The 12,672-nt window shown below is 45.7% G+C and overlaps 2 protein-coding genes across 2 annotated transcripts; both read right to left on the bottom strand.

Moving 5' to 3' along the window:
• Positions 1-105: 105 nt before the first annotated feature.
• Positions 106-11,285, bottom strand: LOC144709612 (uncharacterized). The gene is made up of 7 exons (XM_078583186.1): positions 10,609-11,285; positions 4,472-4,588; positions 2,072-2,250; positions 1,114-1,207; positions 921-998; positions 743-844; positions 106-249 (listed from the first exon to the last, which is right to left on the bottom strand). Exons 1-7 carry the CDS (start codon positions 11,119-11,121, stop codon positions 115-117), a joined length of 1,218 nt encoding a protein of 405 aa, XP_078439312.1. The 5' UTR covers positions 11,122-11,285; the 3' UTR covers positions 106-114.
• Positions 8,442-9,722, bottom strand: LOC144709528 (uncharacterized). Its single transcript, XM_078583106.1, has one exon. The coding sequence runs from the start codon at positions 9,720-9,722 to the stop codon at positions 8,442-8,444; it is 1,281 nt and encodes a 426-aa protein (XP_078439232.1).
• Positions 11,286-12,672: the final 1,387 nt, after the last annotated feature.

Genomic DNA, 12,672 nt, shown 5'->3' with positions numbered 1-12,672 from the left:
AAGTGAAAAAGGGATTTTTCCTAGTTTGTCCCTTTGGGAAACAATCAAAGTTAGAAGCCGCATCTCCAAAGAAGACATTCAAGAAAATGCCATGGATGGAATTTTAACGCCAAGCTATTGGTCAGCTAACTTAAGGGAACTGAGCCGCCTCAGCCGCTGGTTGAGCTCTGCCATGACCGCCGGCTTCTGCTTCCTCCTCTGCTTAGTGATTGCATGGGTTGTCATGGAACCGATCTTATCAAAAGCCACCTGAAAAAATAGATGAAACTAGGACGGATAAATAAAATATTTTTGCATATCCTGATGGTGATCTACTGGCCTCCGAGTTCATGAAAATCGCGAAAGGTTTGAATTTTGTTTTCTTGTTAGGGATTCCAGGCTCTGGTTATTATGAACAATCTTGAGAAAGAGATGATCCAGGAAGGAAGCAGCTTAATCAGTGATGGAAAAAGATCAGCTTTCTGAGTTTGATAGCGACCCACTTGCCTACTAATAAATGGAAATCACGTGGCTTAAATTTTTGTTTATTCCTATCAATTAGAGGATCTGGGTATTCTCACCCACCGGAAGAGAGAGATGAAGCAAGAACAAAGCAGAAAATAAATTTCAAATTTATGGAAGAATAATTTTTTTTCCAAATTTGATGGCAAGTCATTTGCCCATTTAACTAATTTAACACCAAAAAAAGAAATTTTCTATGAAAAAGAACAAAAAACAGTATTTTCAAGCTTTAAGTGCGTACCGTTATCAACTCATCTGGGTCGTACAATCGGTGCGTTGACTTTTGTAAGATGACAATCACATCACAGATCTGATTGGCCCCCAGGAGCCTCTTCTCCTCCATCTGTAATTTCAAATAATTAAGATTAGAATAATAATAATGTTTAGATTAAACTATGGATAATAAAATATTAGCGCACCTTAATCAGGGCAAGTGCCACGTGGAAAAGAACCTTGGCCCCTTCGTAAAAAAGCACATCCCACACGCGCATTGTCGTCTATGATTTTGAAATTCCATCATTTAAATAATTATTTCGCTCAGTAATATTTTTGATGCACAAGAGAAAAAAGAATAAATACAATAATAATTTTTATTTTAATGTTTATCCAGACCTCTGATGGCAAGCTCTTGGAGAAGAGGCAGAGGAACCACTCAGTAGCAACCCATGAGACATCGAATCCCAAGGTTTCTAAGTGAGATGCTATCCTGTCAAATTTGTAATTTTATTTCTTCAATAGGAAATATAAAAAATCTGCAGTTTCTAAATTTGAAAAAAAATTAAGAGGTTGATTTTGAAATTTTAAATTGGAAAATGCAAATTTTGAGGATAAAAAAGTTTATTTATTCTGAAAAATTACGCAGTAGCAATCCATGAGATATAGAATCCCGTGGTTTCTAGTAAGATGCTATCCTGTCAAATTTTGTAATTTATTTCTTCAAAAGTAAATATAAAAAATCTTCAGTTTCTGAATTGGAAAAGAAATTAAGAAGTTGAGTCTGAATCAGCAAGTCGGAAAATGCCAGTTTTGAGGATAAAAAAGTTTTTTTGCAATTCTGAAAAAATTAGACAATAACAACCCATGAGACATGGAATCCCATGTCTTCTAAGTGAGATGCTATCCTGTCAAATTATGTAATTTTATGTCTCCAATAGTAACAATAAAAAATCTGCTGTTTTTAAATTTTCAAAAAAAATTAAAAGGTTGAATTTGAATCTGGAAATCGGAAAATGTCAATTTTGAGGATAAAAAGGGTTTTTTTTATTCTGAAAAAATTTCACAGTAGCAACCCGTGAGTCATCGAATCCCCCGTCTTCTAAGTGAGATGATATCCTGTCAAGTTATATAAAAAATCTGCAGTTTCTCAATTAAAAAAAAATAAGAGGTTGAATTTGAATCAGGAATTTGGCAAACGCCGACTTTGAGGAGAAAAAAACAAGGATTTTTAATTCAGAAAATTTTTCAAAAGCTGTTTTATAGTATATCTATTCGGAAGAAATAATGGGTTTTAATTTGGAAGAAAATAGAAAAGAATGTGTTTCTTTTTAGTTTTTTGGAAAAGAAAAAGAACCTTCGAGACTTCTTGGCGAGGAGGGCTTTGAAGACGCGCTGCTCCACGTGGCAGCCGTAGAGGTTGTCCGCGTAGCAGTCGTTGACCAAGAGGTCTTCGACGAGGACGGCGAGCATCCAGAAGGCGTCCTCTTCTGACGTCATCACGAGGAGCAGCATGCCCGCCACGTAATTCAATCCCTGAAGAGAAATTAGCTAAAATGCATTAAATTCTGCATGTTTTCCATGCATGGCTCTCTCTCTACTCTCTTCCGCGTTCTCTCTCTCTTCCTCTCTTCTCTCTCTCTCTTCCTCTCCTCCTCTTTCTCTCTCTCCTTTCTTCCCTTCCTCTCCCTTCTTTCTTCCCTGTCTCTCTCTTCCTATCTCCCCCTCTCTCTCCTTTTTCCCCTCTCTCTCTCTTCCTCTCTCCCTCTCCCTCTCTCATTTCTTCCCTGTGTCTCTCTTCCTCTCTCTTCCTCTCTCCATCTCCCTCTCGCCTTTCTTCCCTGTCTCTCTCCTCCTCTTTCTCCTCTCTCTTCTCTCTTCTTTTTCCCTTCTCTCTCTCTTCCTCTCTCCATCTCCCTCTCTCCTTTCTTCCCTGTCTCTCTCTTCCTCTTTCTCCTCTCTCTCTCGTTTACCCTCTCTCTCGTTTCCTCTCTCCTTTCTTCTCTGTTTCTCTCTTCCTCTCTCCCTCTCTCTCGTCCTCTCTCTCTCCTTTCTCCCCCTCTTTCTCTTTCCCTCTCTTCTCTCTCTATCCCTTTCTTCTCTTCTCTATCTCTCACTCTCTTCTCTTCTCTCTCTCTCCTCTCTCCCTCTCCTTCTCCTTCTCCTCTCTCTCTCTTCGACTCTCCTCTCTCTCACTTTCCCCCTTCTCTCTCTCTCTTTGACTCTCCTCTCTCTCTTATCTCTCTCTCTCACTTCCTCCTCTCTCTCTTATCTCTCTCTCACTTTCCCTCTCCTCTTTCTCTTATCTCTCTTTCTCTTATCTCTCTCTCTCATTTTCCCTCTCCTCTTTCTCTTATCTCTCTCTCTCATTTTCCCTCTCCTCTTTCTCTTGTCTCTCTCTCTCACACACACTTCCCCTCTCCTCTCTCTCGTCTCGTTCTCTGTAATATACTCTGCTACCCCTCTATCTGTCAATCCATCTATCTACATCTGCCTATGAATATTTAACCTATCCATCAATACATGTTTATATATTTATAAATATTTATACACATATCAACCTATTTTCCTTTATGATCTCTATTTCGGACTCTATCTATTTATCTATCTCACAGCACGCTGGGTATACCGCATAGAGGAGAAATCTATCTATTTCTTAATCTATCTTTTATATATATATATATCTCGTAGTTGGCGTGTGTTTGTCTATCCGTGGATTTCTAAGACGACGACATAGAAATACAGAGGGAAGGAAGGTGGAGAAAAGGTCTTATAGAACCCAAGAAAGATGAAGAGAGAAGGAAATTGAGCTCAAGAAGGCTGAGAGAAGAAAGAGCGATAAACGAAGGCAATCAAGCCTTTGAAGGCCCAGAGGTGTAAATGTTAGAGAGAGAGAGAGAGATAGTGTATGTGTGTACGTGTGTGTGTAAGAGAGAGAGAGAGAGTGAGAAGAAATTAGCCCCAGAAGGCTGAGACAGACAAGAGAGAGGAAGAGAAAACGAAGGCAACGGAGCCAAGAAAAGCGAAGACAAACCAAGAAAAGAGAGTCTTAGAACTATACGAGAGAAAGAACTAGAGGAGGAGAGAGAGAGAGAGAGAGAGAAATCGATGAAAGAAAGATATAGAAGGTTGCAGTCCAGTGGATGGCCAAGGAGACATATATATATATATATATATATATATAGAGAGAGAGAGAGAGAGAGAGAGAGAGAGAAATCGATGAAAGAAAGATATAGAAGGTTGCAGTCCAGTGGATGGCCAAGGAGACATATATATATATATATATATAGAGAGAGAGAGAGAGAGAGAGAGAAAGGAAATAGAGCCAAAGATGGGTGAGAGAGACTAAGGAAAGAGAGCCATTTATGGTTTTGGAGACGGAAAGATAGAAGGAGAACGGGAACTCGACGAAATAGATATTTAGAAAGGTTGTGATCCTGCGGAAAACGGAGAGAGAGATAGAGAGAGATAGAGATAGAGATATATTTAGAGATAGAGACAGAGATATATTTAGAGATAGAGACAGAGATATATTTAGAGATAGATATAGAGATAGAGATAGAGATAGAGATAGAGATAGAGATAGAGATAGAGATAGAGATAGAGATAGAGATAGAGATAGAGATAGAGATAGAGATAGAGATAGAGATAGAGATAGAGATAGAGATAGAGATAGAGATAGAGATAGAGATAGAGATAGAGATAGAGATAGAGATAGAGACAGAGATAGAGATAGAGATAGAGATATGGCATTTACCTGGCAATATCCGACATTGGAATCCCGGAAAGAATAAGCGACGAGAACTCGTCTCAGCGAAGCTTGACCTTCTGCTGAATTAATCCATGGATGCCCCGGAAATGTCCTGGGTAGGTCCTGCCAATACCACAATTTTCTCTTATACAACTTTATAGAATACGAAAAAAAAGTGTGTAGAACAACAACGCAGCATCAAAACTCGATTAACAACAAACATAAGTATCACCATACTCCTCATTTCAAAAGTCTCTACGGTGAACTTCATCTTCTTGGTCATCATCATCATCTTCTTCTTCATGAGATTCCACAATAAATGAGGTCGAGTAGAATTAAAAATTTAACGAAGAATCTAATCGACTAATTCTGTATCTTCTTCTGAATTGTGTTGTTCATCTGGTTGCACCATTAAAGATCTCGACATAGGAGAAAAAAACCTCAAAACTTAAATACCATCTCCTGATGGTGTATTATCATCATCACCTCCTTCGCCATCGTCTTGTTATCCGATTTCCACATTAAAGAGTCCGATAAGAGAGATTCGCCCAATCTCTCCTATCATCTTTTCGTCCGTCCCCATCATCATCATCATCTTTCCTATCATCTTGCTCGTAGAGATAGAAATGTTGGCCTTCAGCAGAGGATCTCTCTTCTTTCTCAAATTCCTCTCTCGCCTGAGGAGGGTCGCAGACCAATGGAAGGGAAAACATACAACATTTTTCATTTCGTTCTGTGACACTTAAATAGAGAAGTCAGGAACCCACGTTCCTGACTTCGTGCACTTGGCACGTTTGGAGGAAGACAGAGAAGAAAAAAGAACTGGTCGCACGTCGCGCAGATCGTGCACCAGCGAATGGACGAGAAAATAGCATGCTCCGCTTTTGCCGTATTTTTTTCTCTTGCAAAATACCACGTCTGGAGCACGCAGGCCCTTCGTGGATTAGCTTCAACATTCTCCCCCCTAATCCTGGAGTGGCCCAAGGTTTCGGACACCGAGTAGATGCCGCATCGTCGCCAGCTTTGCCGCCGGCAATGCCTTTGTCAAGGGATCAGCTCTTTGCTCCTCGGTTCGAATGAACTCAATAATAATCTGACCACCCTCGACACACTCACAGATGAAGTGGAACTTGGTGTCAATGTGCTTACTGCGTCCATGGAACACCGGATTCTTCATCAGTGCAATCGCTGATTTGTTGTCGACTAACATCTTCACGGACTTTGGTTGTCCTCCGATCAGCTCGCACAATAAACTTCGTAGCCACAGTGCGTGACACGCTGCCGCTGTTGCAGCCATGAACTCGGCTTCACATGACGAGAGCGCCACTGTCTTCTGCTTCTGGGAGTTCCAAGCAACAAGGCTTTCATTAATATAGAACGCCATACCTCCTGTGCTTTTGCGATCATCCATGTCGTCGGCCAGATCACTATCGGTGAATCCAGTGATTTCTTCTACGCCTCTATTGTACACCAGGCAAGTGCATTGTTCCTTCAGATATCTCAGGATCTGTTTGACTACCTTGTGATGCATGACAGTAGGCCGCTCCATAAATCTGCTTGCTACACCAACTGCATAGGACAGGTCTGGTCGTGTGTGGAGAAGATACCGGAGACACCCGATGATACGGCGATACTCTGTGGCGTCCACTGGGTGTCCCTCACCATCCTTATGCAGTTGCATCCTTGGCTCCATGGGATACTTGGTAGAATTACATTCACTCATGCCAAATTGCTCCAGAATCTTCTTGGCATATGCAGCTTGCTTGATGGAGATTCCACTTTCGCCTTGCGCCACTTCAATGCCGAGGTAGTAGTGCAGCAAGCCGAGATCACTCATCTCGAATTCGGCCATCATCTGCTCCTTGAATTGTGCTATGGCGCATGGATCTTGATCCGTCACAATGATATCATCAACATATACTCCGATGATAATACCAGTGCTGTCTTCTCCTCGGGTGTACACTGCTTGCTCCTGCACACACCTTGTAAAACCAAAGTCCTTCAAGCTCTGGTCGAGGCGTGCGTTCCAAGCTCGTGGCGCCTGTCGAAGACCGTACAAAGCTTTGTGCAGCCGATACACCATATGCTCCTTGCCTTTCACCATGAAGCCTTCTGGTTGTGCAACATACACTTCCTCCTTCAGCTCACCGTTGAGGAAAGCTGACTTGACGTCTAAGTGATGCACCTGCCACCCTCGGTTTGCCGCAACCGCAAGGATGACACGTACTGTATCAAGGCGGGCGACCGGCACAAACACTTCTTCAAAGTCGAAACCCTGACGTTGCACATACCCCTTTGCTACGAGTCGTGCCTTGTGCTTGATCACCTCCCCATCTGAGTTCTTCTTGAGCTTGAAGACCCACTTGAGGCCGATTGCCTTATGCCCATTTGGAAGCTTTGCCAAGGACCACGTTTCATTCCTTTCGATTGACTCGATCTCCTTGCTCATTGCATCTTCCCACTCTTGTTGGCCAGCCGCTTCACGATAGCATGACGGATCCTCCATCTCCATCAACAATGCTTCTCCATCGGCTTCTTCCGCATCGTCTAGGTCAATACGACGCGTCTCCTTCATGATGTCGGCGATGAGCTTGTATCGGACAGGACCGTCGGGTGATTCATCCCCGCCTTGTAGAAGAGGAGAGGCCCTTTCCGGAGGTGACATCTCAATGTTGTGATCAGGTGTCTCTGTCCTAGCCGATGAGACTCCCTCGGCCGTTGGCGCACCTGCCTCAGCCGATGGCAGACTTGCTCCTGCCGATATGACAGCCCAAGATGACGGACTTGCCCCAGCAGTTGGTTCTTCAACAACAAACTCCGTTGATTGGGCTGCTGATGTTCCTGCACTCCAACTCCATTCCACATTCTCCTCAAAGTGAACATCTCGACTAACATGTACCTTGTTGCGATGTGGATCGAATAGCCGATGTGCCTTGCTCCCATCCTCGACGCCAAGATACACCATCGGTTGACTTCTATCGTCTAGCTTCTTCAAGTGTGGGCTTGTCACCTTCACATGCGCCTTGCACCCGAACACGCGGAGATGGGCAAGATATGGCTTCCTTCCGTTCCAGGCTTCATATGGAGTGCAGCTACCCATGGCCTTCGTCGGTAGTCGATTGAGGAGATAGACGGCGTGCCTCACCGCCTCCCCCCAAAACCTTCCTGGAACAGACATGCTCTTCAACAAGGCTCTCGCCATATCCATCACCGTGCGGTTCCTCCTCTCCACCACCCCGTTCTGCTGAGGTGTGTACGGGGCGGTGAATTGGCGATTGATGCCGGAGTCTTCGCACATCCGTGTGAATTCGGCCGAGAGAAATTCTCCCCCACGATCTGTACGAAGAATCTTGATCTTGAGTCCCCGTGCATTCTCAACCAGCGCCTTGAACTTTGTGAATGCCGGAAGTGCATGGTCCTTCGTTCTAATCACATACACCCACATCCAGCAAGTGAAATCATCCACAAGAAGCAAAAAATACTGGTTACCACCATTTGTCGCTGGCGTGATTGGCCCACAGAGATCCCCGTGGATCAGCTCGAGCGGCTTCTCTGCCCGAAAATTTGCTGCTGCCGGGAACATATGCCTCGCCTGCTTGGCCACGAGGCAGCCTTGGCAAAGCTGCTGTGGATGAGATATCGGTGGCAATCCTCCCGCCATCGACTTGTCGGCAAGCATCTTCAGCGCTTGGAAATTCACATGACCCAGGCGTGCATGCCACAGCCACGCCGGATCATCCAAGCTCGCCATCAAGGATACTAGGTATGCCAAGGTGAGCTCGATCCTATAGAGCCGGTTTGGAGTGCGCCTCACCTTCATAATCAACCGCATCGGATTTTTCCCATAGACTTCAATTCGATCCTCGTCCATGATCACCTTGTGGCCTGCTTCGGTGAGTTGGCCAAGACTGACCATATTGCTGCACAAGCTGGGAATGTAGTATACCTCCTCAAGTAGCCATTGGTCTCCATTCTTTCAAGCAAAGAGTATGGATCCCTTCCCCTTGATCTCCACCGATCGGCCATCTCCAAATCTCACCTTCCCCGTGACGGCCTCGTCGAGCTCCCGGAACTTGTTCCTATCCCCCGTCATGTGGTTGCTTGCACCATTGTCGAGGAACCAACTAGACGTCGGTAATCTGCTGCAGTCGGCCTGGTGCAGCTCCGGTGGCATCTTCTCCTCGTTCAGCAACACCACCGCCTGCTCCATCTGCCGAGGCAGTGATAATTCGTCATGCGGCAAGGGAACCACTTGAGGTACCTCCTCTGACACTGCGAGGAGCAGTGCCGGTTCGATGTCGCCGGTCTGCGTGAGGTGGACTTCCTCTGTCTTCTTGGGGGCTTTGCACTGCGTGGAGTAGTGTCCCATTTTGCTGCAATTAAAAAAGCGTATGTGACTCTTGTCACGCGCACCACCTCCAGGGCCACCTGAGCCTTGAGCATTCTGCTGCTCTCCACGGACACTTATGCCGTGACCCCGGCTACGACCACGGCCGTCTCGACCACGGTTCCCGCCTCCTGCGGATGCTTTGCCCTTCTGGCTTGATGATGAGTCACCTCCATTTTTCTTCTGTCGCGCCTCCCACTCGGCCTGAGTGAAGAGAAGTTGTCCACCGACATTAACACCACCACCGGCTTGACGTAGGCGTGTGCGTTCATCGAACTCCTTCAGCCGAGACAACGCTTCCTCGAACAGCATCATGTCGATGTCGCAGAATTGCTCGATGCCGGCGATGACAGGTAGATATCGATCCGGCACAGTGTCGAAGAGCTTCTTCACCAGAGCCGTGTCGTCCAACGTTCCTCCAACGTTGGTGTATCGGACCGACATCGTCGACAGCCTCCCTGCATAATCATCAAGAGATTCGCCATCGATCATCCGCATGGCGTCGAAGTCGCTCTTCAATGCTCGCAGTCGTGCATTCTTGACGCGATCGGCTCCCACGAACCTCGTGCTCAGAGCCTCCCAGATTTCCTTCGACATCTTCTTCTGTGCCACCTGCATCAGAATGTCCTCCGGAAGTGCTTGGAGTAGGTGCGCCTTCGCCTTCCGGTCCAGCTTGATGTCGATGGCAGCATCGGGCGCCGGTTGAACTGCTGTCCAGACGCCCTGATCCTCCATGATCGCCTGGACCCGTATCGCCCAGCTGGTGTAGTGCGCCGCCGAGAGTTGCGGGTACTGATACGAGCTCATGCTTCCGCCACCGCCACCGCTGCTGCTACTGCTTGCCGACGGGATCAACGACGTCTTCACCATGAGAGGATTTGAGACTGGCAACCTATGCTCTGATACCAAATGTTGGCCTTCAGCAGAGGATCTCTCTTCTTTCTCAAATTCCTCTCTCGCCTGAGGAGGGTCGCAGACCAATGGAAGGGAAAACATACAACATTTTTCATTTCGTTCTGTGACACTTAAATAGAGAAGTCAGGAACCCACGTTCCTGACTTCGTGCACTTGGCACGTTTGGAGGAAGACAGAAGAAAAAAGAACTGGTCGCACGTCGCGCAGATCGTGCACCAGCGAATGGACGAGAAAATAGCATGCTCCGCTTTTGCCGTATTTTTTTCTCTTGCAAAATACCACGTCTGGAGCACGCAGGCCCTTCGTGGATTAGCTTCAACAAGAAATAGAGCTCCTCAAGAAAAATTAACTGGCTGATTAACATCATCATCATCATCATCATCATCGTTTCCATCATGTTCCACGAGTTCTCCATTAAACAATTGACAACAAAAATTAAAGCAAAGAATGATAGCATTACCACCACCACCACCATCATCATCATATCATCGTTTCCATCATGTTCCACGAGTTCTCCGCTAACAATTGACTACAAAATTAAATCAACGAATGATAGCATCACCATCATCATCATCATCATATCATCGTTTCCATCATGGTCCAAGAGTTCCCCATTAAAAAATTGACTACAAAGATTAAATCAACGAATGATAGCATCATCACCATCACCACTACCACCATCATCATCATCATCGTTTCCATCATGTTCGCCGTCAAAACAATTGACTACAAAAATTAAATCAACGAATGATATCATCACCATGACCACAACCACCAACATCATCATCATCATATTTATCATCATGATCATCAGATTTCACCATTAAAGAGCTCGACTTACGCGATCGATCTGCAGAGTGGCGGGGGTGACCTTCCCGGCAATGGCCCGGAGCAGTTCCCCGTAGTAACTCTCCGGAACAGTCGACCGCTTCTTCCCGGCGCCGGAAACGGTTAGCCAAACCCTGGGCCGTAGGCTCATCGGAACGCCCTTTCTGATCATCGCCCGGAGAGAGAAGACGTCGGCCATGGCGGAGAGCTTGAGCCGGCGCGAGACGGAGAGAGAAAGAGAAGAGGAGATAGAGAGAGAAAGAGAGGAAGAGATAGAGAGAGAAAGGGAGAGGCCGTCGAACCAGTGGGGGCCCTTGGCGGTCTCCATGGCCCTCCACGCCCTGCCGTGGCGCCTCATTCTCTCTCTAACCTCGTTGAGGACGTTGACGTCCTCGAGACTGCCCTCCACGGAGAAGTTGTAGAGGTCCTGAAACTTCACTGAGAAGCTCGACTTCTTCGTCGTCGCCGCGGCCGATCTCCCGCACTGGGGCCTCTCCATGGCCGGGTCTTCCCTTCCCAACAGCATTCTCTCTCTTCTTCTCTCTCGCGGTATGTCTCTCTCTCTCTATCTCTCTCTCACTCCTTTCCTCTATTTCTCTTTCTTTCTCTCTCTTCCTCTCTCTCAATCTCTCTCTCTCCCTTTCTTTCTCTCTCCCTCTCTCTCTATTTCTCTTTTTCTCTCACTATATATCTCTCTCCCTCACTCTTTCTTTGTTTCTCTCTCTATGTCTCTCTTTTTCTCTCATTCTCTCTATCTCTCTCCCTCTTTTTATCTCTGTCTCGCTTCCTCTCTCTATCTAATATCTATATCTCGCTCCCTCTCTCTGTCTATTTCTCTCTCTTTCTATCTCTCTGCCTCTCTCTGCCTCTCTCTATCTCTCTCCCTCTCTCTCTCTCTCTTTCCATATCTGTCTCCCTCTTTCTATCTCTGTCTCGCTTCCTATCTCTATCTGTATCTCGCTCCCTCTCTCTATGTATATCTCTCCCAGCTTCTCTCTCCCTCTCTCTCCCTCTCTCTCTATCTCTCTCTTTCTATCTCTTTCTCGCTCCCTCTTTCGCTCTATTTCTCTCTCAATGTCTCTCTTTTTCTCTCCCTCTCTCTCTATCTCTATCTCTTTCTATCTCTATCTCGCTCCCTCTTTCGCTCTATTTCTCTCTCTATGTCTCTCTTTTTCTCTCCCTCTCTCTATTTCTCTCTCTTTCTATCTCTATCGCGCTCCCTCTTTCGCTCTATTTCTCTCTCTATGTCTCTCTTTTTCTCTCCCTCTCTCTATTTCTCTCTCTTTCTATCTCTATCGCGCTCCCTCTTTCGCTCTATTTCTCTCTCTATGTCTCTCTTTTTCTCTCCCTCTTTTATGATTCTATCTATCCATATCTCGCTCCCTCTCTCTATCTATATCTCGCTCCCTCTTTCGCTCTATTTCTCTCTCTATGTCTCTCTTTTTCTCTCCCTCTCTCTCTATCTCTCTCCCTCTTTCTATCTCTCTCTCGCTCCCTCTCTCTATCTATATCTAGCTCCCTCTTTCGTTCTATTTTTCTTTTTCTCTCTCCCGCTCTCTCTATCTCTATCTCGCTCCTTCTCTCTACCTATATCTTGATTCCTCTTTCGCTATATTTCTCTCTCTTTCTAGCTCTCTGTTTCTCTCTCCCTCTCTCTCTCTATCTCTCTCTCTTTCCATATCTCGCTCCCTCTTTCTCTCTATGTCTCTCTTTCTATATCTCTGTTTCTCTCTCCCTCTATCTCTACCTCTCCCTCTCTTTCCATATCTCGCTCCCTCTTTCTCTCTATGTCTCTCTTTCTATCTCTCTGTTTCTCTCTCCCTCTATCTCTACCTCTCCCTCTCTTTCCATATCTCGCTCCCTCTTTCTCTCTATGACTCTCTTTCTATCTCTCTGTTTCTCTCTCCCTCTATCTCTACCTCTCCATCTCTTTCCATATCTCGCTCCCACTCTCTCTATTTATCTCTATTTCTCTCTTCCTCTCGCTCTTTCTCTCTCATTTCTCGCTCTCAATGGCTCTCTCTCTCTCTCTTTCTCCCTCTCTATTGCTCTCTCTTTCTCTCTCTTTCTCCCTCTC

This window comes from Wolffia australiana, chromosome 11, assembly GCF_029677425.1.
Source record: "Wolffia australiana isolate 7733 chromosome 11, ASM2967742v1".
Taxonomy (NCBI): domain Eukaryota; kingdom Viridiplantae; phylum Streptophyta; class Magnoliopsida; order Alismatales; family Araceae; genus Wolffia; species Wolffia australiana.
This window is presented reverse-complemented; position numbering and strand designations above follow the sequence as displayed.